General features: G+C 35.9%; 1 protein-coding gene across 1 annotated transcript; it reads left to right on the top strand.

Annotated features, from left to right (window-relative positions):
• Nucleotides 1–3,678: 3,678 nt before the first annotated feature.
• ticrr (TopBP1-interacting, checkpoint, and replication regulator) lies at nucleotides 3,679–24,826 on the top strand (the record flags this gene model as incomplete). The annotated part of the gene is given in 22 exon segments (NM_001003887.1): nucleotides 3,679–4,365; nucleotides 5,565–5,817; nucleotides 9,220–9,446; nucleotides 11,846–12,074; nucleotides 12,159–12,303; nucleotides 12,422–12,558; nucleotides 12,701–12,892; nucleotides 14,184–14,323; nucleotides 14,697–14,797; nucleotides 14,894–14,981; nucleotides 15,099–15,181; nucleotides 15,271–15,498; nucleotides 15,708–15,795; nucleotides 15,885–15,960; nucleotides 16,059–16,196; nucleotides 16,327–16,417; nucleotides 16,930–16,988; nucleotides 17,059–17,193; nucleotides 17,302–17,447; nucleotides 17,544–19,566; nucleotides 19,688–19,801; nucleotides 24,303–24,826. Coding segments are annotated over 22 exon segments (5,475 nt in total).
• Between the last annotated feature and the right edge of the window lie 2,580 nt (nucleotides 24,827–27,406).

The raw sequence follows: 27,406 nt of genomic DNA on the forward strand, positions 1-27,406 counted from the left end.
AAATTTGTGCCTCACTGAAAATGATCAAATCTGGTATCTCTGAACTACTTAAGGATAATTCGTTTAAATGTTTGACTAAATGATCAAAAGTTTATATCATGCTCGTAAATATAAAAAGGGAGTTTGCTGTTATTCTGAAGATTTTATGAAATTGTATGTCTCCAGATTTGTTTTTGTGGATGGAGAATCATTAAAAGCAATCCATTATTGTACATTTTTAAACAAAGTATCTTGGTTAACCAGTTATTCTCTGCTGTTATATTTGAGATATTCAAGAGATGGTTTTGATATTGCTCATTTTTTATTATAATCGCACTTTTAGAACACAGAACATACAAGGGCAATAATAGCATTATATTGACATCAAAATAAATACAATATAAAAAGAAAAGAAAAAAATTACAATTATTCATTCATTCATTCATTCATTTTCTTGTTGGCTTAGTCCCTTTATTAATCTGGGGTTGCCACTGTGGAATGAACCGCCAACTTACCCAGCATGTTATTACGCAGCGGATGCCCTTCCAGCCGCAACCCATCTCTGGGAAAAATTACAATTATTCAAAGATGAACTTTAAGTCTTAAAGATAATTAACAGTTCCTTTTGCTTTTTTTTTGCTTTTATCATACATAGGTAATGACCTTTATCTATTTTAAAGTGAGTAAAATTCATTTTTTTTCACTGCCCATTAACATTTATTAATAAAAAAAATTCCATAAATTATGAGCAAATTAACAATACACCAAATTTGAAGTTAACTGTATTCTCGTAAAAACTTATTTTTTTGAACTCCAATGCAATATTTTTTAACTCTGCCTAACTCGTGTTGTAAAGTACTTGAGTAAATGGACTTCGTTACTTTACTTAAGTATATATATATATGTACTTTTTTCAGCACACTTCTAAACATATATATATATATATATATATATATATATATATATATATATATATATATATATATATATATATATATATATATATATCTTCTTAAAAGTCTTGTTCCAGTTGACATCTTATAATTGTGATCTCTAAAAACCAATGGCTGAAGTAACACTGAAAATCCGATCCAATTCAATCCTTCCAATTTAAGACTAAATTCTAAATTTGTATTTTGAACTATTTTATTTTCTAATAATTTTCTAAGCTCGGAGGGAATACCATTAATTACCACCATATACTCTTTGACAGGTACAGTTGAAGTCAGAATTTTTAGCCCCCCTGAATTATTAGCCCCCTTGTTTATTTTTTCCCCAATTTCTCTTTAACGGAGAAAATACTTTTTTCAGCACACTTCTAAACATAAGAAAATAATTCATTTCTAATAACTGATTTATTTGATCTTTGCCATGATGACAGTAAATAATATTTGACTAGATATTTTTCAAGACACTTTTATACAGCTTAAAGTGACATTTAAAGGCTTAACTAGGTTAATAAGGTTAACTAGGCAGGTTAGCGTAATTAGGCAAGTTATTGTATACCGATGGTTTGTTTTGTAGACTATCGAAAAAATAGATAGCTTAAAGGGGCTAATAATTTTGACTTTAAAATTGTTTTTAAAAACTAAAAACTGCTTTTATTCTAGCCAAACTAAAGCAAATAAGACTTTCTTCAAAAGAAAAAAAACATTATCAGACATGCTGTGAACATTTCCTTACTCAATTAAACATAATTTGGGAAATATTTTAAAAACGAAAAAAATAAAAATAAAATAGTTTCAAAGGCGGGCTAATAATTCTGACTTCATATAAAGGGACAATTTTTCTAGAAACTCTAAATACGTAAGCAAATGACCATTTGATGTTGCTATTTTGATGTGGAATACAAAGTCACCATCTAGATAAAAGTAAACCACTGTTTTCACTGTGATTTTGTTTTTACTAATACTATTGTACTTATGACTCATTTATATGAGATACAGCAGTGGTTCTCAAACTGTGGTACGTGTACCACCAGTGGTACGCAGGCTTCCCTCTAGTGGTACACGGAGGATTCGCTGAATAAATAAAGTTAAAAAAATAAAAACACTTTTAACCTTTTGATGCGAACAATAAGCCCGATGTGATCAGTAAAAGCCTGATTTTAATAGGGTAACCCTTTTATTTTATTTTAAATTTTTTAATGTTTGTTATGTATTCTATCATGTGAAGCTAATCTCCGCCCCATATATGTAATGGTTGTTGGGGCGTATCCTCTATTTTTATGTCCCAATGTTGACAGGTATAGTTTAATCACTTGCTTTTCTGACACACACAGCCTACTCTAACGCATATTAAGCAGATCTTATTTCTAAAAATTCTTTAAATATGTAAATTAATTTAATATATTAAAAATACAAGTTAATGTTTATATTTCAAAGATATAAAAAAGTACATGCATCATATATTTTAAAATTTATCAAAGAGTTTATATATGAATATGATGACATATAGCCTATATTTATGAGGTCCAAAGTACATTTCCATGTTTTGATGAATAAGTGACTTTATGATAATACTTTACATTTAAGTACAGCAGTTTTCTTTTTACTTTTAAGAACTGTCATTTTAATTAATTTTCAAAATCACAATTTAATTTAAACGTTAACATTTAATTTTTTTTACCTGTGAGCACAGTACGGTGTTAATGTTCAAACTATTTATAATGTTTAAAGTGGCTGACAATAAATATTCATAACAATAAGAATTAATCTGGCACGTTTTTGAACTGTGCAGAGCTGGAGCTGGAGCTGCACATACTTAGCTTAATTAGGCCTACTACACTACTGTATTTCAATACTGGTCATTATGATGGTACATGGAGAGAAAAAAAAAATCTGAGGTGGTACTTGATGAAAAAAGTTTGAGAACCACTGAGATACAGAATGGAACATATTTAAACATGCAGTGCATTTTTAATTGAAGCATTGTGTTATTTTACACTGCTCAAACTGTGTTACTGCTCAAAAAAGTGCTACTGTGGTATTCAAGGTCATTTGTTAATAGACGACAGATTGTTGAGACGCTCACATTTTTAAGCTTTACATAAATAAACTGTTTCAAAGTTGTCCCTTTGACTTCGACTGCTGTCCAGTAGATGCCAGTAATACATTAACAATGCACTGCGTTCTACACAGGAGAAGAAGCTCTTTTTATTGATGTGTCTGTGGACCAATCACAGAGCGAGACGCTATTGACGTCTTTGTATTTTTATGTTGCTTGAACTCCCTGGTCCAATCAGACGTAAAGAAATGAATGACGTTTTTAAAGTTCATGCGCTCCAGCCAATCGCATACCGCGAATTCTGAAGCGCGAAGAGTTCAAGGCAAGCGCAGTGGACGATGGCTAACGGAAAACCCTGAAGTGTGATAAACAACTTTTAAAAATGCTATTTTTACATATATTCCGTTACTTTTAACCGTATATATAATCAGTGGTTCATTTTAAACTGTTTCGGGTTGTTTTATCTCAACAGCGACAAGTATCATGACTCGTGTTGAGAACGATAACGTCCGTGTGCGTTCGCTGGCACCAGCTGCTTGTGAGATGTAGCTTGCTTAACGTTAGCGTTCAATGACATTTTAAATAACGTGACGTCACACTGTGGGGCAGTTTTTTATTTTTAGAAGTATAAAGTTGTGACTTTTCGTCGCTGGAGACTGTATTATTGTGCATGGCAGCTCTTTAAACACAGTTATGGCCTCTCAGAATGTCGTTTTTGCTATCGACGTGGATTATCGATCCGAAGGGACCAAAAACACGAGTAATACCTATCAAGACCACCTCAAACAATGGATACTAAGAGTTCTGCTCAGTTTGGGACACAGATATGGTCTGGAAAAAGTTCGATGGGGGTATAAATTCTTCAATTCGAGAACTGTGAAAAGCGCAACACTTATAACCAGGGGATCTGATTTCAAGGAGCTTCAGGAGAAGGTGTTCAGTGACTTTGAAGAAGAACTCCATGTCAAGTTCACGACTGAAGGAAAATCTCCTAGAAGTCAGGAAAAGTCTCATAAACTGAAACCCAGCCCGGCTTGTTGTGTTCAAAATGCATTGAAAGAGATTCTTCTGGACTTCCAGTGGGACAGACCTGATTTAACATCACCCACCAAAGTGACGCTGAGACCAAGAAGGTCGAGTAGAAGTGGCAGAAACATCCCCTTGCAGGACTGTGACATGCTAAGTGTTGACAAAAATGTCCTTTTTGTCGTGTCTGAATGTCCACGGTCCAAAGCAGAGCTGGAAGACTACTTGTCCATGCGTAGAGAAGACAGTAGACATCATAAAGACATAAATGAGCAGATGCTGCCCAAAGGTCTCATAGATATGCTTATGCAACGAAACGTTGTGCTTCACTGGGCTGATTCAGGTGTTTTCAAGGTAAATTGGGCTCGTGTAAAGTTCATTTTAAAAATTCTATCTTTTACTTACACTTTAAATAAGGGCTGCACAATATTGGGAAAAAATCTTCAGTGTATATATTCCCATATGAATACAAATTCACCAGATGACTCTATTGGGAAAGAATACAAGATGGTTTTAAAGGGATTGAATCTGCATAAAATTAAGTTAAAAAAGAAAAGCATAGATAAATAATATAGAGCAATGATACAAAATGAATAACCAGTGCTTTATGGTTTTCTGTGAGTCAACAGTATTTGAGTACAAAAAGTGAATAATTTAAAACAACACTGTTTTATCTTCTGTGGTTAAATATATACAATTAACTTAGTCTTTAAATTACAAGCATTATGGTTGTTTTGCGCCCATATGTTTAAATTTGCTGGAGGCCTGGAAAAGATTTGGAAAAACAGGAAAGCCCACAAAGTTTTGAAAAAGTCAAACAAATAACTGTATTCTTGAATATAGGTTAGTTGTCTTGCCTTCTATTCTGTCCATGGCCAGTCACATACTCTCACATTATTAGTGCGGTGTAAGCATTATCTAAATCAATATATAAATTGAAACTAAATAGATTTCTTCATGTTTTACAATATGCTGTAATAAGTTTGAACATGCGTTGTTTTTCTTTTACCACTCATGTAGATTTGCATGAAACTTTAGGTCATGAAAATGTGCTTGAAAGTCTTGGAAAAATCATGGAAAAGTCATGAAATTTTAGTAGTAAAAATGTGAACCCTGGCTGTTTTTAGAACAGGCCCGCGGGCACCATCTTGGTGACCCCTGCTTTAGAGTTTCCACATTTTTCTGAACTCTAGTGTGGTTAACTTTAATCAAGACTTGATATTGCAGATCCTGCAATGTGACTATTGTGGATGTGCAAACTGCAGTATTGATACTGAAATAATATGTGGTGTAGCCCTACTTTACATGTTTTAGGGTTTTTTGTACGCAAAATAATCATTTAGCAAAACGTTAAAAACCGATAGCCATTGACTTTCATAGTTTTTCATAGGATGTCAATGAATATGAATTTCCAGTGTGTTCAACAGAAAAAAAGTGTTTGGATTCGCTTAAGGGTCGTTTAGGTCTTCATTTATGGGTGAACTATCCCCTTTATGCTCCAATTTTTTAAATGACTGTTCATTTTCTCTTTTTTTTTTTTTTTTCCAAACCAGGCTGATCATGTGGCGAAGGACTACACTGGCATAGAGACTCTGATGGAACGTCTTGGGCTGGTTGGTGGACAGGTGGTGCCAATGTTGTCTCCTTGTTTACCACTGATGGACCAGCATCCTAAAATGAACTCTTTACTGGCTTTGGGAGTGGATGCATTTCCAATAGATTCCACAAATAGCTACCTTCACTTGTCTAAAAGAATGCAGCAACAATTGTTTCCTCCACTAGGAGCATCTTTTTCCTGGATTGCAGGTAAACGTATAAAATTGGTATAGTATTTTTAAAATAGTATTTTTTATAGGGATGCTCTGATTGATCAGCCGGAGATTGGTATCGGCTGATATGATAATCACTTTTAATGATCGTATCAGTAGTCGCTGAGCTGAGGTTCGTTCTTCGTACGAGGATTGCTCAGTTAGCTTGATTTGGGTATTGACGACACGATCCAGGATTGTTTCGTTCTTCAAAACTAATCAAAGAGTTGTTGTCATAGCAACAGTTCCGGTAGCTCAAACCTGGTCTGGAGCAGGCTCATTTCATATAAACAAGATTAGATCTGCCCAGTTCAAGCAAAGAAAATACTAAAAGTATGTACTAAATTCTGATATTTTCTTACAGAAGTAGTTATATACACTTGAAAAAATAGTAAATATCTATATATATATATATATATATATATATATATATATATATATGTAGGACATTGAAGGTGTTTTTTAACCTTACATACATATCATCTTGTTGTTTGGGACTTTAAAAAGTGAAATATAACCGTTCTCAGCCCATAATATGAGCTCTTTAATAAAGCTTATGCAATCTGCACCCCTGAAATGAAAGTTCAAAGACTGTCACCTGGTGGTGCAAAGAAAAAACTTATTGATATTAACTTTTTAGATCACTTTAGTACATTTTGTATGATAATAGACATGCACAATATGTGACTTTTTTAAGAGCAATAATACATTTATGCAGTCATAAACATGTTTTGACAGCTAATATAACGGTGATTTGATGCTTTAAAAGTTGCAGACACCTTTACCAATATCAAAATGCTTTTGTAAACATCCAGTTATTCTTTACACCGACTACAAAACCGGCTACAATAATAATATTTTGGCTACTATAATAAAGAAAATCCGCTCTAACAGTAAAACTACATAAATTGCTCTAGACACATGAAAGGGCCAAGCATGCAGCCCACAACAAGGTGTAAAGTTATTGCGTGTCATATTTAACAAACGGTTGACTACAAATATTATGTAATTTAGCTCATATATGGATAATTTAATATTAATCAGATGATGTCATTACGCTGCTGTGCCTTCAGCCAATCGTTGCATTGCTGATCATGATTTCGTGGATCGATAGCAATACATGCAGCGATCTCGGATCAGTTCATCCAGACATTTTAATCTGATTCACGACATTGTTTGAAGAACCAAATTAGCCAGAGATCAGTCATCAAGATTTAAAGATCCAGGATCTGCCAAATCATCTTAGATTATTTAAGCGAACTACGAAGAACAGACCCCAGGTCGATCTCATGAACCGATCACAAATGTTGTTTAAGCACTTGCAAGCAGAGAAAGATGCACATGCACACCCGAGTTATACATACAACAGCTACAACACATGAGGAGTTAAATTATGTGTGGGGGCATGACCAATCACTGCTCTCATGTCACAGCAGCTAATAGATGTGCTGTAAGCTCTGTTAATACAGTTTACTGATGCGACTTGTGCGAGTGATGCTTTCTTTGTTGCAACCATTGTATTTCCAGTATTTTGAGCTGCTGTGATGCAAGCAGAGCGACCTCTGCTATACAGGAGGGGCTAGATCTAGTGTCTCATCCAACCGTATGACCTCTGCCAGAAGCTCTGCTAGTCTTATACATATTTATACAGGCTCTGTGGCACCCGCAAATTAGTTAAAGTACCCCGGGAATCATCGTGACGAGAGTGAATGAGCAAGAGAACAGATCACAGTGATGTTGTAACTTGTAAGCATTATGTTTGTTAGGTTAAACAAATAAATCAGTAAAGATATTGTGAGTATAAATCCCCCCTAGCTGCTGTGAGGCTCTCCGGATTTGCTGTCAATAGTTGGAGATGAGCAAAATAATTGAATGACCTTTCATGTATCTAGGACTTTTTACATATAAGGACTGAAAATTCTGTGTTTCACTATAGTTCAAAGTTCACTAAAACCTGGCTGGAAATATTAGATAAATTCAAACAACTTAAAAACTTATATTTTTAACATGAACATTTAATAATATAACTTCTTGTAATTTCCTTATTGCAATAAACAGTAGTTTATAGAACTATTTATTTTATTAAGAAGAAATGGATTTGTAAGTGTGCATTTTAAGTTGTTGTGCATCAAATATGTGCCCTAAATTTTGTTTTGGACATGTTGAATTCTTCTTTCATTATTTGCAATGTTTTCAAATTGCATTATTAGTAAATATCTTAAGTTTTATACTTAGAGGGAAAATGTGGTTTATGTATTATAAAGCTTAAAGCATCAGAATCGGTACTCGGTATTGGCCGGTCACCATAACAAGGTATTAATACTCGGTATTGGCTAAATCCTGATCTGAGCATCCTTAATTTTTTGTATTAATATATATGTAATTAATGTGTAATAAGTATTCAATAATATTACCATATTCATTGTGTGTTTACAGTTAAAAAAAAATAGTAAAAAAAAAGGGATAGTTTATCCAAAAAAGAAAATTTAGTCATCCTCAGGATGTATCAAATCTTTATGAATTTTTTTTCCTGATGAACCTAAACTAAGATATTTAGTTAGATGTTGAAAACTGGTAGCCATGCTTAGTTTGAAAAAACAAATGCTTTCAAAGTCGATGTTTACCAGTTTCAAATATTTTTCCGTTCATTGTTACTTATTTTGTGTTTAACCAAGGAAATAAACATAAACAACAAGTGGAGGGTTAAAAAATTATGCCAGAATTTTCATTTTTAAGTGAAGTAAACCGTTTATATTAGCACGCATACATTATTGATCAAAAGGGATTGTGTGTCTTTATTGTTTACAAAACTTTACAAAATCCTCCCCCAAATCTTGATGATATATATTTTGATCTTTATGTCAGAGACAAAAATCATTAAAGCAGTAACATTTTTTGTTAAATTGTTGTATTCCATTTTTAGCAAGAGGTGTTTGTAAATTTTTACCTAGATTGAAAATACAAATCTTTTAAAGGACTCTATACATCACAGTAGAGCCACAAAATGCTAATTTGTTGTTGTTTAAAACCTTTATGCTATGCTTCTATTTTTATAAACCACTAAGCTTTGCCTGTTTGGTAGCAAGAAGGTTTAAATAATTTCATATGTATTAAAATTTTGTCTGGTCACTTATTCTATCATATATTTTTAATAATTACCAGTCTGAATAAATATGTTTAATATTTTTCAAAACTATTTATGTTCTGCAGAATAATCACAACACATTTTTGAATCATTGATATCCTATATTTGAAATCCTGTCTATGAATATAAAATCAGTTTTTTTTTAAAGGGAGGTTTATATGGTCTTTGAACCTCAACTAACTTTAAAATAAAGTTTGCTTGTTTTTTACTAACATTTTCCACATTGTCATTGATTTCTAAATCTTTTTGTGGCAGATGGCACCAAGCGTTCCTGTAACGTGACATTGGAGCCAGTTTCATACAGGCAGAGATCTTTGCGTGCTCCTGTGGATGTGCTTCTCAAAGGTGTCCTGCAGAGTTTGGACATTTTGTCCCTTTCACATTCAGCCATTGAGACCTGGATACTGCAGTGTCCAGATGCGGAACTGGGTCAGGAGGCTTTTCAGCATTTAAAGCAGTTGTCCACTGGAGGACATGCTATGGTAAAATCACATCTAATATGCTGTTTTATCTGATGGTTCCAGCTAGGGGGAGTCTTGGGTACTTTACCATCCGATTTCAAAATGATTCTTAACCTGCATTTTTCCTCTTTCTTCTGCTGTACATTTTCATCTTTACATTTTAATCAGAGTTTCTATGCTTTTGTTTAATGATTGGAATCTCTGTAATGCCATTAAAAAAAATATTTTATTGAAATTATTTTGGATAACAGCTTTGAGAGTAAAATATAAAGAACAATTAGAGGAGCAAAGTCATATTGCCAAAAAAGAGAGTATTACACATTTTTTCTTGTTTGTTTCATTTATGTTGCATATATATAAATGCGCAAAGTAGGGCTGCACAATATGAAAAAAAACTGACATTGCGATACACTTTCACCAGATGGCTGAAAGTGTCTCTTTTTGGAAATAATTCATAATTTTAGACTGATTGGGATGATTTGGTAGTTTAGTGCATTTGCATGAAATAAAATAAACTAAATCTCACTAGCATTAACAAATACAGTGAAGCAAAGATGCAAATGAAATGCAGAGTTTTCTGAGAGTCTCGCAGGCGAAATAACAATAAACCAATGTAAAATATTACTATATAGTCTACATCAGATGAATACAATGAATCTTTCTTAAAGTTAAAGCATTATAATTGCTTGCCTGAATGTTTTAAACTGGGTTGAAAGGCTCAGAGACCTTGAAAACAAATGCAAGTGATAAACGTGTTGGTTAATTTTTTGTAAAATTTTTCAGCGAATCCACAAATCATGTATGTTTTCAGCTGTAGAAAATCCCAACTCGACATTGCAGATCCTGCAATGTGACTATTGCGGATGGGCAGGTTGTGATATCGATGCTGAAAGGATATATTGTGCAACCATAATGCACAGTCAAATGTATTAACCCTTATGTGGAATTGTAATTCGGCAGCCAATGTATGTGCGCCTATCAAAACTTTTTGTTTTGTTTAAACCTCATGCCCACATAAGCCCACATCATTGCAATCTAAGTGGAATATAGAATCAATTCTGAACTTTTATAAATCAATTCAGAATTGTTTGAGAGTTTAATTGCATCAATTTGTTTTTCTCATCAACCCCTAGTTTCAGCTCTGAAGCATAATTATCACATGCAGATATTTAATCTACCTAAATAATAATAACTTGCAATGGTGTAGCATTTGCTACAAAACTTTACCACACAGAGACTGTTATTTTAGGCCTTCAGTCCATGACTATTTCTAGTATTTTGTTTGAATCTGTAATGCTAGATTCACACCGAATGCAAATGTAAGTATTTATGAAAGTAATTTACATACAAAGTCAATGCAATAGTGGCAAATTTCTGCCAAATGGTTTGAATGACAAACTGTGAGGGGCTTTGTGGAATTTGCTTCAGCAATAGCCCCTTTTTACACAGTGATACCGGTAAATATCTGGAAAATGTCCGGAACGACTTTACCGGTAAATTCAAAAAAAGCACTGTTCACACAGGCGAGGACGTTGCGGAAATTTTCCGGAAAAGAGCATTCACACATCCATTCCAAAATACTGGTAAATTCTGACATCATAAACCACAAATGAGCTTTAAACGGCTGCGCTTGTATTTGTAAACATTTGACTAAATTACAAACTCTGTGGATGATCAATATTGTGAACAACTTTCGCAGGATCACTTTCGCATGTTGAGATGTTCATAATATGTGCGTGTGCTGGCGCTCACAGGCTGTTTCACAGGCACACGCAAAGCTTGAAGGTAAACAAACAACGGCTTATCATAAGCATCTCATCGATGATTATTTACACAGTTGGCATTAAGAAGAACATATAAACGTGATCTGACTAACTTCTAGCAGCTAAATGTGTCTGGAAAAATATTCAAAGGCTTTTATTCGCACAAACCGCGCAGACGTAAATGCGTCTAACTGTTGTGATTGGCTAAAGCAGACGTCTCACGTCAGCACGTTCTAGATATGCACGCGCTTATTACGGCAATCTTCCTTCTGCATTCACACAGCGCAGCATTCCGGCAAATTGCCGGTAATGTTACAACTTCTCTTTCCGGAAAATAGCCAGAACAAATTTACCGGTATTTTCAAAAAGGACCTGTTCACACATACAACCTTTCGGAAAGGTCTGTATGTGTGAAAGGGGCTTATGTCTTCTGTCTAAAATCCAAATTTAAACTCAAATCAAGTTTAACTGAACTCATGTGAGGCTGAAAACATCCCACGAGCAAGCGATGCAATGTGCAAATTCACTTTGCATTTGGTGTGAACACAGCATAATTGTTTATGTGCAAAGCTAAATGCGAGGCAGATTTATGATACAGACAGGTTGTATTATCATAAAGCAAATCTTACAAAATTCTGTCTTTTCTACCGTACACAGCTTGCAGAAGTAAGTGAAGGAGATGTGGTGTGTTCAGCGGTGCTATCGGTGCTGTCATCCTGCACAGCTCAGATCACTGTCCTTCAGCCTCTGCTTGCTCAGGAAGGCCAGCTTTTGCCCGCAGACCTTGTTTCCTTGGACACCACAGACATTTCCGGTGACTTACCTGATGTAGTCAGCAGTGTTCTCAGTGTCATGTATGACATCATGGAGGAGGATGACTGCTCAGGTGATTTCATCTGAATTCATTCTTTTTGTACTGTGCCAAAATATATTTGGACACGTATCTTTACAATGTTCTTGTGGTTTCTAGATCACGAAAAGATGCCTTTGGTTCCTGACTGGGCCAATCAGGAGCTCAAACAGGAGTCTTCTTCAAGGAGTATTGGAATGGTGGAGGGATGGTTTCCACTCTCTGACCAATCAGGAATTAGCTGCCACTTAATGGAATCAATGAGGTTTGGAATCTTTCAGTCAGATGTTTCAAACCTTTTTTGCTTTCAAAGGGTTTGGCCACACCAGTTTGTGTCAGAACTGCATAACATAAGTACTCAAAGATTTGTTTTACACCCACAGGCTCCTGCATGCGGCTCCTGAGGAAAAGGAGAAGGGAGAGGAGTACTCGGATACTCAGCAGGAGATCACCAGCAGTCTCTCAGAGTTCTATCAGAGCAGCACAGCTGGGTCCAGTGGTAGTCTCAGGTCCAAAAAGCGTAAGGACAAATTGGATGTTATTGATGCACTGAAAACATTTTTGCGTTGTTGCGCATTTCAGTAATGTGCGCATCTTTTAAAAACAATAATTTCTAATGTGTTTGTTTACAATGATTTCATTGCAATCTGCCTTTTTTTTAGGGGGTACACAATGCACGCCAGTAAGACAGAAGATGAAGACCATGAGTCGTTCTCTACAGATGCTGAATTTTGCCCGCTTGAATGTGAAAGCTCAGAAGACTCAGGGGGACAGTGGCTCTGCTGGATCTGGTAAAGGGACTGAAAAGGGAGGGAAAAAATCATCCGGGGATCGAACCAAGCCTGGCCTCTTGCGTGAGTATAGGGTCATTTTTTCGAGGGGGAAAATAAATTCACAAATAAGGAACATTTTGTAGATGGTGATCGTGCTATGAAAATGAATCTACTTTGCTTTCACCTAGAGTTAGGGATTGAATTGTAATAGTAAAACTATACTGTTCTTGCATCACTGTGTTTGTAATGAAAAAGCCTCCATGGGTCAGTTTTTGTTGCTCATTTAAATGATCTAAGATGATCCTGGATCTTTTGATCTTTATAGCTGACCTCTGGCTAATTTGGTTTTTCAAACAAGTTTGTGGATCATCTTAAAACGTCTGGATGAAGAACAGATCGATCAATCAGAAATCATGATCAGCAATGCAATGATTGGTCTACGGCACAGCAGTGTTACGACACCATCTGATTAATATTCAATCCATGTTTTGCAAAATTGCTTAAAACGGCTTAAAGTATTCCGGATTCCTGATCTCCGGTGTGCGGCCGTGAGGGAAAAAAATTTTTTTTAGAGCCTGTGCATGCGGTTTAATTAGAGAAGCTCAAAATAACCGCTAACCAAAAGGGTGCATTTGTAACCGACTAATAGTATCAGTTAAGCGATTAAAAAATATACTTTATATATGCATAAAGTTTGGCTGCATAAGGGGCAACTGTTCAATGGTTTACTAACGGCCGCGACTGTTTTACGGCAGCTTACATAAGACCCACAAAAGAGCACCGCGCTTCTTTTTTATTATGTTGCCAAGGACTACATTTATGAATATAACGTTTAGACATGATACAGCAAGTTCAAGTTGAGCCATGAGCCTCGTTGGAAAACCTGTATTACATCGCCCATCTGGGAACATTTTGGATTCATGGCGAACGAGAAAGGTGATCCAATAATTTGGATGAAGCTTTTTGTAGGACTTGTTTAAAAAAAAAAAAAAGAAAAACGTTAAATGGACAAACACGTCAAGTTTCCAGAGCCATCTGGAGCCATCCATATGCGGAGCCAGCTCAGGTCATGTCATCTTCAGAATGCAAACGCCCAGCTAGTCAGCCAGGTATGGCAGGCCTTTTAAAAATGACCAAATACAAAAGAGAAAGTGATAAGTCTTTGCTTACAACCCAGAAAAATAGAAAAAATAAGTCGATCCATCACTTCAGACACTGAGGAAAAAGCTGATGCTTATTAAATATTAAAATATTTTTTAAATATTAGCATATCTTGCATGCAAACCCATTATAGGAGACTTTCAAAAGTTGGGAACCTGTAAAACAATAGAGTTAATGATTACATTTTTCAAATGTATGTGCTCTCAAACAGACTTCAGCAGTGAGGAAGAGCTGCTTTCCCACCTGGGACTCACTTACCAGAAAGCTGTGGAAAATAGAACCATGTCTGTTCCCTCTCAAGTCCAGGATTTGCTTTCAGTTGTGAAATCATTCCTCAAAAGTAACGCGGAAGTAAGTGATTTTCTGACTCCCCTTCACATCGAGATCACAGCTGTTTACCTGCAAACACTCTGTACTTTATTCATGTATATAAGCTTTGTTCCCCAAAGATTGTTGTCAAATCTGCTTATTTGCTGTTATTTTGAGTATAAAATGTTGTTAACTATTTTTATTTAAATAAATGGTTTAATTGAATGGCATTATTGAAGCCTTTCCAGAGATTTATGCTGATGTTTTTTTTAATATGGCAGTAAAAAATAACAATAAGCAATTAAGGTTAATAATAATTATTAAAAGACATTCAGGCAGGCTAATCACTTTCATGCAAAAAAGAAGACTTTCTTGTTGAGTGTTCTTTTAATCTTGATTTAACTTTTTTTTGCAGGCTTCATTACTGAATTTAGTGCAGAAGCATGTTCTGAAATCCTGCCAGTCTATTCGTCAGCATTACGGAAATTCTTCAGATGATGAAAGCAAAATCAGAGAGTACGTATTAAATGCAATGAATGTCTAAATAAATGAACTAACAGTGAACTTTTAAAATGTATGAAACATGGCGACAAAACCTTTATCTTTGCGCAGATGCCAGCTGCAAGCAGTTCTCAGACTTGAGTTGTGCAAACAAACAGAACAAGAAGATGAAGAGGTTGTGGAGCAAAGAGTGGAAGACGTAAGGCGACCGCTAACCTTAAAAATATCATATCAAAATATACCAATGAATTAAAGGGATTATTGCCCTTATTCTGTATAAAATAAAATCGTAACCATTTTCTTTTGATCGTTTAAGGTGGCTGACATGCTACGGATTATCTCTCGGAGTAAAGATGCTGTTTACTTATCCAGATTCATGCAAGAAGAAGTTCTGCCGTTGTACGTTATCAGTGATTTAGAAATATTCATTCAAAATCGAATTGTCTTTAAAGTATGATTCATAAAATCCATGATTTGATACCTTTCAGGTACATGAACAGCATTCCTAAGGTCCTGGCAGATGTGTACCACAGTTTAGGAACTCAGTTGCCTGAGGCACTTGTTGCTGTACTGCCTTCTGACTTCTTTAGTGATGAGTCTTTGGCTAAGGACAGTGTTTCTGTGAGTCTCTCATCTTTCTCTGCCACACAAAGCAACATATCCAGTGTTGGCGATCATTTGGAGGAACTCCGCAATCGCTCTGCTAAGAAGAGAAGGTGATTGTCATGCAAAACAACACTTATATGAAGTGCTTTTTACATTAGTAAGAATGGGAGCGGTTCATGTGAAAACAAAAACATGACCACAGAATCCTGAAACAACCAACTCGACAATTTTGTGAACCGTCAAACCATTAATAAGTATATATACTTCAAATATACTTCCAATACTTCATTAAATAAATTTCTTTCTCTTATTTTCGTAGACAGAGCATGATCACACGCCATAAAAGCATGACTGAGGCTCCTCAGGCACTGCGACAGATAGAAATTCCAAGAAAGTCCACACGTCTGGTTAGACATTTTCTTTTTGCTTTGATATTATTGATTTTCTGGCTTCAGGAGTGTCAAAATACTAACATAACCTTTGTTGGGATATATAGGCAAAGCCAAAACTCTGTGTTCCAATAGAGAAAACTGCTGTGGAACAGCCACCACTACCTAAGCAACCAGTTCAAGGTAACTAATTTATCCCATTTTAAGATGCTCAGGAATTTATTGAGTTCTGTTAAATGTTTAATTTTTTAATTTTAATTTTATTTTTTTTACATTCACAGAGGTAACTAAGGTAAGGAGAAATCTTTTCAACCAAGTGACTGTATCACCCTCAAAGAAATCCAAAATGCCACGTAGCCAGTCTGTCTCAGCAGTAGAGGGAATCAAGAAACGCAAGCGTTCAGATGTGGACAATGATGGTAATTTAAAATTTAGTTTTTAAAGTTTAATTTTTTTTTTTTTTTTGAGAGAGAGAGAGAGAGAGAATGATTGGAAAATAAATCCCCTCCACAGTGCATGTACTTAAATCTTAAAATCTTTGAATTTCAGATCGGCACACTCTATTGACAAAGAAAGTATCTGAGACTCCCCTGCATAAGCAGGTTTCAAGTCGCTTACTGCACAGGCAAAGGACTGGCAGGTGAGGCCTATGACCTACATTCATTGTTATAATTGTTATATTTTAATGTCTATTTTGCATTTATTTAATTATCTTTTCACAACTCTTTAGATTTAGAACTGTTTATAGCAGAGTATGTGAGGAGTTATGACCATATACATGAGATTAAAAGAAGGAAAAATAAATGTCTAAGTAAATTAAAATAAGAATAAAGAATTTATAATAGGACTAATGGTGGCATTTATATGTCAGATAATCCAGAAAAGTAAACCAGAACCAGAACGATATTAATTGGATAATAAGTACATATCAGTATTTAAAGAGATCTGATTAAATCAGCAGAAGTCTATAAGGTCCAACCAAAATTGTCGTTCTCTAAATGAAAACTGGTCTCTATGCATTTTGGTTGTGGTATATTACAAAATGGTGTGTTCAGCATGTAGGATATCCATATGTATTGTATTAACTTTTTTATGCGAGACATCCTGTTTGAAATTTTATTTCCTGTGTTTCTCCTGCCCTCTTTCTGACAGAAAGTCCGGAGAGTCTGATGTGTGCATTATTGAGGAATCTCCTATCAAACCAGTTGCTGGTAAGTGCCTTAAGATGTTAATATTGAAAAATCACTTATAGAACTGCACTAATAAATCATTTGTTCTCAGACTTGCGGAGAAGCCCAAGAATTAAAAGCCTTACCAGGAGACATTCAAGTGTGTTTTATTCAAGCTCTCAACCTCGTTCTCGAAATCTAGACCGTGTCGTCTCCTCCTCGCAACTCTCCCACTCTGAGGGTAAAGGTGAGCAGGAAACAGTGTTTCAGTGGCACAGGGAAAATCATGATTTACATCATGTTGCAATGTGGTATGTTGTGGCATGGTTAAAGTTGCATTGTCTTCATTTCGCAGGTAAATTCAGTGTTAGTTCTGTTAGGTCACCAGTTCGGCTTCTTTTTGGAGCCACCCAGTCCCCTGGTCGTCTGCGTCACACTACAGTGTCCTCTTTAGAAGATCAAGCCAGTAAAGGGTTGCCACTTAGGTGTTTATCTTTTGAGGTAATTTCTAATTTGGTTTACAGTTAGTTCAGATAACCTGAAATACAGTTGGTGTTTGTGATCCTTTTGTATTAAAAAGGTCCATTTATTTTTCAGAATCAAAATAAAACTCCACAGAAGTTAAGGTCTGATGCACTGGCATCTGCAGTTGGCTGCAGAACCCCTCAGTCCCCAAGAACTCCAAACCGGACAGTTGGAGATAATGGTATGGCTCTCCGAGGAAGCCCCTTTCAGTCCCCTGCTGCAAAGAGTATAGTGGTAGAGACACCCATGAAAAGCCCACTGAAGGGGATACTCAAGACTCCGATTAAAAAAAGCCTCTTGGATTGTGTTTCTCCAAATGGTGCTTGGCTGAGGAGCCCAGGTTGTAAAACACCAAAGAAGTGTGTGACATGGTCTCCATCGCCACGGAAACCTGTGCCAGAAAACCAGGTCAATGTGCCAGATTCTCCGGTGTTTGCAAAAAGACACTCACCAAGGCTGGTTACACCTGGCAAAAATAGCAGCCCAGAGGAAAAAATTGTTTTTAAAACGCCTGACAAGGTGCCCCAAAGGAAATCTAAGACATCTCCTGAAATTATTCTCAGGAGACTTGAAATTCCTGTAAATATTGACCCTGAAACATGTAAGTCTATTACGAGGTCAGGAAAGATAAGAACACTGAGCTTACCTTACAAAACAAGTAAAGGGTCAGATGAGTTTTTACCTCAGTCTGAATCCGGGTCCTTTCCTTTTTGCAATTCTCCATTGAAACCAAATATACAAAAAACAATACAAAGCCCCATCCCAACACACAGAATGTGCACTCGCTCTGGTAACACACCCGTGAAAGAGTCTTGTTCACCCTCTAGCAACTCTCAGGGCATAACAGGTACTAGCCCTTCACCTCGTAAAAGTCTGTCTTCGACTGTAGCAAAATCAAGTCCATCACCATCCTTTGGTCCATCTAGATCGGGTGTCAGCAATCAAAATAATTCATCCATCAGTAATGTGGAAAAGCATACAGATGATAATGAATTAATTGTGCAAAACAAGGCCAACGATGAAAAAGCAGAAGAGGCATCATCTTCTGACTCCCAGCAGTTTGATTGCTCTGAATTCAGCATTACAACAGATGATGAAAGCATTGACATATCAGAGGCCGCAGTGGTGAAGACCCAGCTTGTTGGAGGCATCAAGATGAATATTGCATTCTCAAGGAAACCCTCTAAATCAGACGTTTTTGAATTTGAGGGCAAACAAACTACCTCGACTGGTACACCATTAACTCGAAGTTACGGCTTCCGCCAAACTCCAGACCGCCGCCAGCGGGAAGCAGAAGCACGCCTAGGATATTCTTCAGGAAAACCGAAGATCTCCACGCCAAGAACAAGGAGAACTCCTGCATGTGGAAAGCAGTCTTCTCCTCAACCACTTACCTACGAAGTAGAGATGGAAATGCAGGCCTCAGGCCTCCCTAAACTAAAGTTAAGACGGACTGATTCTTTTAATGCAGGTGATTTACCTAGTAGTGCAACCAAGGGCATAACCTCGCATCTTGTGCACCGTAACAAGACAAATATGAAGGCGCCACAAATTGACAGCCCTCTTGTACAGTGTTCTAGACATCCTGGCTGCATTTCTCCATCCCTCTGCAGTCGAGCAACCCCTGCCAAAGGTACACCTGGGAAAGGAGTGCAGACATACATATGCCAGTCCATCACTCCCACACACCATCCCACAAGCAGTCAATCCCCACTAGCATCTCCTCTGACTCCATCCCCTCAAAGCAGAGGATGGCCAACGCCAGAAAACCTAAATAGCTGGCCCCGCAAGAAAAGAGCTCGGATCGAGACTTGCGGTAACAAAGAGCAGGTCATCAAAGGTGTTCCTCTGCTAGAAAAGACTGGAGTTATTGAGGACCCAGAGCTTGAAGGTATTTTCCGAATTCAAGGGGTGGAAGAACTCAAGGAGTCGCTGAGCACCCCTATTAGTCAAAGAAAACTGGGTTTGAGATCCAGCCAGGTGATGGACCATCAGGGATCTCCTGAAGGAATGGACTGGACTGAAACTATGGCACAAATGTGTGATGCTAAAGACTCTACAAAGACTGAACAGTTTGCATGGATGGGCAGAAAAGGTATAGTAAAACTTTGGTGCAGTACATAGCATGTTTCTTTTTAATGTTATATTTATATTTAATGTTTATTTGTTTATTTTAATTAATTTTTTACAAATGCCATGACTCGGATGTTTTGCAGTGGACACTCCGAAAGTAAAGAAACAAGTGTCTGCCAGTGGAATCTTCGCTCTCACTCAGTCACCACTCTTATACAAAAAATCAGCTGTAATCAAGGAAGCAACACAATTTAGTGGTAAGAAAGTGGTGTATGTTAAATAGTGTTTTACCTAAATTGATTGTAATTACTCACTCTGATATGGTTCCAAACCACCAAGACTTTTTTTTTTTTTTACATCTTCTGAACAGAACATAAGGTATTTTAGATTAAATCCGAGAGCTCTCTGGTCCTCCATAGACAGCAGTGATCCCACCTCATTCAAAGTCCAGAAAGATACTAAATAATTGTCAAAACAGTGCATGAGTCTTCATTGAAAAACTTTAAAGCTACAAAAACACTTTAGTTTCTTCTTCTCATTGTCAGTTAGAGGTGCAACAATTAACCGGTTTCACTATTAACCGCGCTTTAATTAGTCACGGTTAATTAATCGTGAAGGTTTCTCAACACTGCGTTTGTCAACAAAACGGCTACAGCTAAACTTTGTCATATGTGCGCTAGTTTAAACGTCTGAGCTTGTAAACTGAGGCTAATACCCACGCACACTGGATTAACTATGGCTCTTAACTAATAAGGGCTGTTCACATGTTGTGTCTTTTGTGCACAAAAGTTTATTTCTTTTCGTGTACGCATATTGGAAGTGACGTGCACACGGTGCGCACATGGAAATGACTGTTCAGCTTTATAAAATGATGCTTAGAATTGACCCTTCACTAAGCTACACCCAAAAACCATCACACACCAATCGTGGCTTGGCAACCGTAGAAACGCACGGGAGCTCTGTCAAGTTTGTCAAGAGCGAGGCAAACAAGCCACAGTATTGTGCACATGAATTGTGCAAATCTGATACCTGGTATCCTACATTTTTGGACTGGGTGGTGGATTTGTTTTTCCCTTTACAAAACCTAAAACCCAAGGGGGAAAATGCCAGCGTGAATCAAGCTGTGTGAGGGGCTGTGAAAGCAGCACAATTCAGTCATATTTCCATCTGTTTCAAGCCATGAGTATTTGGATTACATATTAACAGAACAAAATGGAGATATGATCACAAACTGAGCACTTGCAATCAATATACTTCACACACAGCTGTTTTTTTTTCCAGTAATTTATAACCCTCATGTCCATTTCAGAGCGACAATTCACTAATGTTTTTGTTGGTCTTTTGTTGGTCTTTTGGAGATTTAGTTTCATTGGTGACGATGTTATAGTAGAATAATATTTGCTTTTATATTTAGTGTTGGATTAATATTTGCTGGTAGGGAAAATCTATTTGTTCACTTCTGCTATTTATACTTTGATTTTTATTTTAATTTATTTATTGTTTCCACTTAACTTCAAATTAGAAAAGAAACAGTATAAATGGCACACAAACATTCATTCATTTTCTTCTCGGCTTAGTCCCTTTATTAATCCAGGTTGCCACAGCGGAATGAACCGCCAACTTATCCAGCGTGTTTTTACGCAGTGGATGCCCTTCCATCTGCAACCTGTAATATTTGGTACAAATCCATCAATTTCCCCTTTTTGGCTGCTCTTGCTATGATTGATGTAGAAGCACTGTCCATGCGTGTTTCCTTGTCGGTTAGTTACGCTATATTTCATTGCACAACAATTAATCTATCAGGCTTTTTGGCTAAAAATAGTGAAATCACGGTTTAGTTTGTTATTAGATTATTTTTACATTTCACCTCTTCTGCTGTGCATGAGCTAAGCTGTTGAATGGTCAGCGTATGAGGCGGCTAGGCTAAGCTAGCTTCAATTTTGATTAAGTTATTTTCTAATCGGTCGCCTATTATGTGGTGAATATACACCTATAATGCATTCTTTTTTTTTTTTTTTTGTCTGGTTTTCTTGGATATCTCACTTGTTCGCCAAAAATGACTAATTATATCGCTGGCAATGTCTGACACTGGCGCATATTGACATTGTAATAGATGTGCCAGACACGAAAGCTTGACAGGCGTAACAACAGTAAGCAGGGCGGAGCTTAGTGAAGGGTCAGTTATCACAATATGATGCTCAGATTTACATTTAACAAAAACTGTTTATTTATTTATTCATTGTTCTCTCATTTATTTTCAGTGTAAAATTGTTTGTTTATGTGGCAAAAACCTTTACACTTTTTTTTAAGTCCAAAGAGAAATGGACAATAGTTTGTTTTTTTTACTATTATTTTTTGAGCTGTATTATTTAGTTACTGAGCAGCAAAAAACAACACTTTCAAGTGTTTTGAAAATAAATGAACGCACAATAATCACGATAAACCGTTATTATTTCTTAGACTATAATCGTACAACCAAATCAACCCAAATTTATAATCGATGCATCCCTAGTGGGTCTGGGTGCATCCCTAGGGTGTGCGCTCATGAGTGCTGTGCACTGATGTATACTTCGGATGCTTGCATGCGACATTCTCGTTTTGAAAAGAAGCACAGGAGCATCTGATCTAATATGTACGCAGTGCAACATTACTCTGGTTAACGCACCACCTATACTGACAGAAGAAGAAACTCTTTAATAAGGTTATTTTTGTTTTATGTGCACACAAAAGTATTGTAAATACAGTAAGATTGAACCGCTGAAGGAAAAGTGTTTTGAGTGTTTTCTGGCATCACTTTTGAACAAGTTGGCACCTTTGCTGTCTATAGAGTAGGGCTGCACGGTATTGGAAAAATCTAGCATTGTGATATTATTCTTTTATTTTTGCGATATGAATACAATTTCACCAGATAACTTAATATCTCTATTTAGAAAGATTTATTCTGTTAGATGGATTGGTAAGATTCTGCAGTGAGAGTACATCCCAGTAAAATCTACTTTTCAGGGTCCCCTCACACATTTTCAATGTAGTATGTGCTATTTGCAGTGCATTTCTCTATTTGCATGTGTTGTGAGTATTTTCATACATGACGATCTATTAATACAATCAAGAAAAAGATGCAAATGAAAGAAAGTGTTTCTCCAGTCTAACTGTATTCAAGTACCGCAACCAAATGATAAAAATAAAACTAATTCAATAAACTTGATAGTTGAGGGCACAAAAATGGTACTTTTAATAACTTCTTATCAGGGCTGTGCAATTAATCGAATCAATTAATTGGCTTCTAACGATTATGAAAAACCATTAATCGAGATAAACGATTATTCCATCATTTCCTGCCCCCTTTCCAGTTGTACACATTTGTTACTCTTTAAAGCGTGAAAGATTGCATTCTTATGTATGTATGTGTGTGTGTGTGCGGCGCGCAGACACAGTCAGAAGCATGCGGTCAGCATTTGGTCTCATTAGCACACTGTGACGAGCAGAGCGCACACATCTAAAATGATCTTAATGTGAGCGCTTTAATGGTCGAATAGGTGTCAAAACGAGGTGTTCAGTGATTTCATATTAACCTTCATTTGTGTAATAAACAAACGAGTTTAGAATAAATGACACGTTCCTGCTGCCGCCTGTTTTTATCATTAATCTAACAACAAAAGGAGAAAATCTCTCACTGCTCTTGACTGAAGGACTTTTGCAGCTAAAGTGTTTTACTTGCAGTGATTTTGCTTGAAGCACAGTTTTTTCATATTTTTATTCTATTGTATTTATTTCTCTTTCCTTTGCAGGGAGGAAAATAACTATATATGCAGTTGAAGTCAGAATTATTAGCTCTCCTGAATATTAGCAACTCTTTTCCCCCAATTTCTGTTTAATTTTTTTTTCTATACATTTCTAAACATAATAGTTTTAATCACTTCTAATAACTAATTTTTTTTTATCTTTGCTGTAATGACAGCACATAATATTTTACTGGATATTTTTTTAAAATAGAAGCATTCAAATTCAAAGTGTGATTCAAAGGCCTAATTAGGGTAATTAGGCAAGTCATTATATAACAGTTTCTTCTGCAGACATCAAAAAATATTTTTGTATTTTAATAATATTGACCCTAAAAGAGGTTTTAAAACATTTAAACCTGCTTTTATTCTAGCCAAAATAAAACAAATTAAACTTTCTCCAAAAGAAAACATATTAGAGGAAATGCTGTGAAAAATGTCTTGCTGTTAAACATAAGTTTGGAAATATTTATTTAAAAAACAAATTCTCAGGAGCGCTAATAATTTTGACTTCTTCAGCTGATAATCGTTTTGAATAATCGTGATTACAATTATGACCAAAATAATCAAGATTATGATTTTTCCCAAAATCGAGCAGCCCTACCTCTTCTACCTGAATGTTTCTAAAATCTTTATACAATCACAGGTATCAAAGGCATGTACAAACGATAGATTATGATACAAACTCAACATTGCGTATCCTGCGATGTGACTATTGTGAATGATCACATTGCCATATGGATGCTGACTCAATTGTGCAGCCCTTCTATGGAGGATCAGAGAGCTCTGAGGTTTCATCTACTTAATTTGTGTTGAGGAGACAAATCTCGGGAATGTAACATAATTCATTTGTACATTTCGTTTTTGGGTGAACTTTAAAAAGATCATCTGCTTTGTGCTTGTTTTTTGGAAATGTGGAAATCTGACCTTTTATTTGCATCAAATTAGTTTTGTAACATTTTTTTTTTTCTCCAAACAGGATCCAAGTCTGAGCTGGAAATCTCTCCTCTTTGCCAGCCGAGAAGGCGAAGGACGCCTAGCAGGACATACAGCCGAAAGAAACTTTTGGACTAGGTCTGTCTTTAAAAGTACTTTTGGTTTCCCTTTTGGAAAATCCTATTTTTAAACGACAGTTTTATCTTCTGTTTGTTTTAGCTCATCTTTATTCTTATTTGCTTGTATAATAATGCATCAACCATCCTTGTATATTTTGTATTTAGTGTATTATAGAGGTCTGCAGCGGTTAATTACAGTTTAACAGAAGATTGAACTGGTCTGACCTCGACATTAATTGTGAAAATAAGGTGGAGACTTTTCCTTTTTTCAGTTTTATGAAGTTGAGCTTTAATTGCTTTCGTTTGTTCAGTTTGTTTGCGTTTTATTTGTGCTGATTTTTTTTAAATGTGGCATGGATTTTAACGTTCGGCAGCTCACAGCATCTATCATAATGTGAAATAAATGTAAATGTTAAACAGATTATTTTAATAAAGACGTTGTTCTTATGCCTACATTATTACATTATTGTTGATGGCGCACTAATGGAGTGGCAGCAGTGTGTGCTCTTCTGCAGTAGGTCAACGGCAGGTTTCCATTATCTTTTATCAGGTGTTCTCTGCCATGAACAAGGCATTTTTCCCAACAAACCTGCTGTTCACTGCGTAGTTTAGTTAAGTTCATTCTCCTTAAATGGTGTTATGTGAAAATTCTGGGCTTCAGATCACTCTGACCATGTCTACATTTATTGAGTGGTTGGCTGATGACAGCAGTTGAACAGGTGTACCTTATAAAGTGGCCTTTTGCTGCATTCACAAATAAACTCAGAAGGATTAGGGCATAGACATGTTCTGTTAAATAAATGTCTGTGCTTGTGTCTCACTCTGAACCCCTGTGTAGAGTGCTCCATCTGGTGGTTTACAAGAGCACCATGTTGATCTCCATCCAGCTGCAGACCCGCAGACGTTTCAGGCACACACGATCTAGGCAAACCATGTGCTTATGACGGATATTAATGTTATTAACGTCTCCTCAGACATCGTCATCAATATAATTGTATGTTGTTAATAAATATTGGACAAAATAAAATAAGAGTATACTTTCTCACAAATATTGTGATCAAGAGGAGCAAATGGGGAGCGTTGTTCCTGATCGCCATCAATATAATACACTGAACAGTTTTCTATCAGCCATCATAGATGATCAGCCTTTATTATCTCACAGAGTGAATATAGCAGATACTCGTTTGCTGGCCTTGCTGAACCATCTAAATTGGACAGGTTTAATAGTCAATAATACATCTTGATATGTAATACAAATCTTTTTACATGTAATAAATGTATGACATATTAATATTCTGCTCAAGTAATTTTAATTTCCCACATTAAATACTATAGTAATTTAAAGTTAGCAATATATTGTTTTTAAACCATAAAGTATTGGTAATTTGTTGTAATTAAAGTTGCAACAAAATAAGCATTACAAATTAGCTGTTAATAATAATAATATATAATATATATAATATATATTAAATCATTTTAATCTGACATTATTGTTTGCTTTTTATTTTTTACAACAAAGTGATATTAACCAAGGATGATAATATTAAGATCCTGAATTAGTTTATTAAACTTAATCCTACAATTAGAGGATCTATTATGTTCTTTGTGTGAATGTGGGCACGTGAAGTCATAAGTATTTTACCAACTATTTTAACTTGCGTAATTTAGTTCAGAAACAGCGGAGATGTTAAAATGATCGTTATGATTTGATAATGATATAATGACTGATATTGGGAAACCATATTTGTGAAATTCAATAGGTGGCGATAATTCTCCTAAGAAGTTAGTTAGTTAGCATATATGATTAGCCTAGTTCGTGTGTGCCTGAAGCGTGTGTGGTTCTGCGGGTCTGCAGCTGTCTATATCTCGCTTTAAGAGCAATACCATGAGTTAAACTGGACTGACGCGGTTGCAATTTACTTGAACTTTTATGTTAAGCTGCTTTGACACGATCTACATTGTAAAAGTTTCATTAATAATCTAATAGGTGCTAAAACATCATTGGATGATGGTGTCTGGTTTTTTGAGATGTGCCAATGCACTCAGAAGTGGGCACCAACAGCAAAAACACTGCATGGCGATTTGTGTCAGTTAGACCAGTGTTTCTCAACTGCGGAACTGGGGTCCGTTCTTCGTACGTGGATTACTCAGTTAGCTGGATTTGGATATTGACGATTTGACACGATCCAGGATCGTTTCGTTCTTCAAAGCTGATCCGAGAGTTGTTGTCATAGCAACAGTTCTGCTAGGTCAAACCTGATCGGGAGCAGGTTCAATTCACATAAACAGGATTAGATCGGCTCAGTTCAAGCAAAGATAGTACAGAAAGTATGTACCGAGTTCTGATATTTTCTTACAGTAGTAGTTATATACACTTGGGAAAATGGTACATAATTTTTAAATTTATATATAAAGTTATAGTCATTAATAAAATAAATAAAGTTATATATATTAATAAAACGTATACAATCTGCACCCTCGAAATGAAAGTACAAAGACTGCCACCTGGTGCAAAGCGAAAACTTATTGATATGAACTTTTTAGATCACTTTAGAACAAATTGTGTATAATAGAAATGCACAATATGTGACTTTTTTTTTTAAAAGCAATAATACATTTATGCAGTAATAAACATGTTTTGATAGTTAATATGCCAGTGATTTGATGCCTCACAAAAGTTGCAGACACCTTTACCAATATGAAAATGCTTTTGTAAACAACCAGTTATTCTTTATACACCGATTAAAAACCAGCTACTATAATAAGAAAATCTTTTCTAAATGTAGAACTAAATACATTGATATGCATTGAAATACATGATGAATACTCGTCTTGACAAATGAAAGTGTAAAGCCTGCAGCTCACAACAAATGTGTAAAGTTCTTGCGTGTCATATTTAACAAACCATTTACTGCTAATTTGATGTAATTTTGCTCACATGGATAATTGAATATTAATCAGATGATGTCATTACGCTGCCGTCAGCCAATCGTTGCATTGCTGATCATGATTTCGAGGATCGATAGAT

The sequence above is a fragment of the Danio rerio genome, chromosome 25, assembly GCF_049306965.1.
Source record: "Danio rerio strain Tuebingen ecotype United States chromosome 25, GRCz12tu, whole genome shotgun sequence".
In the NCBI taxonomy this organism is placed as follows: domain Eukaryota; kingdom Metazoa; phylum Chordata; class Actinopteri; order Cypriniformes; family Danionidae; genus Danio; species Danio rerio.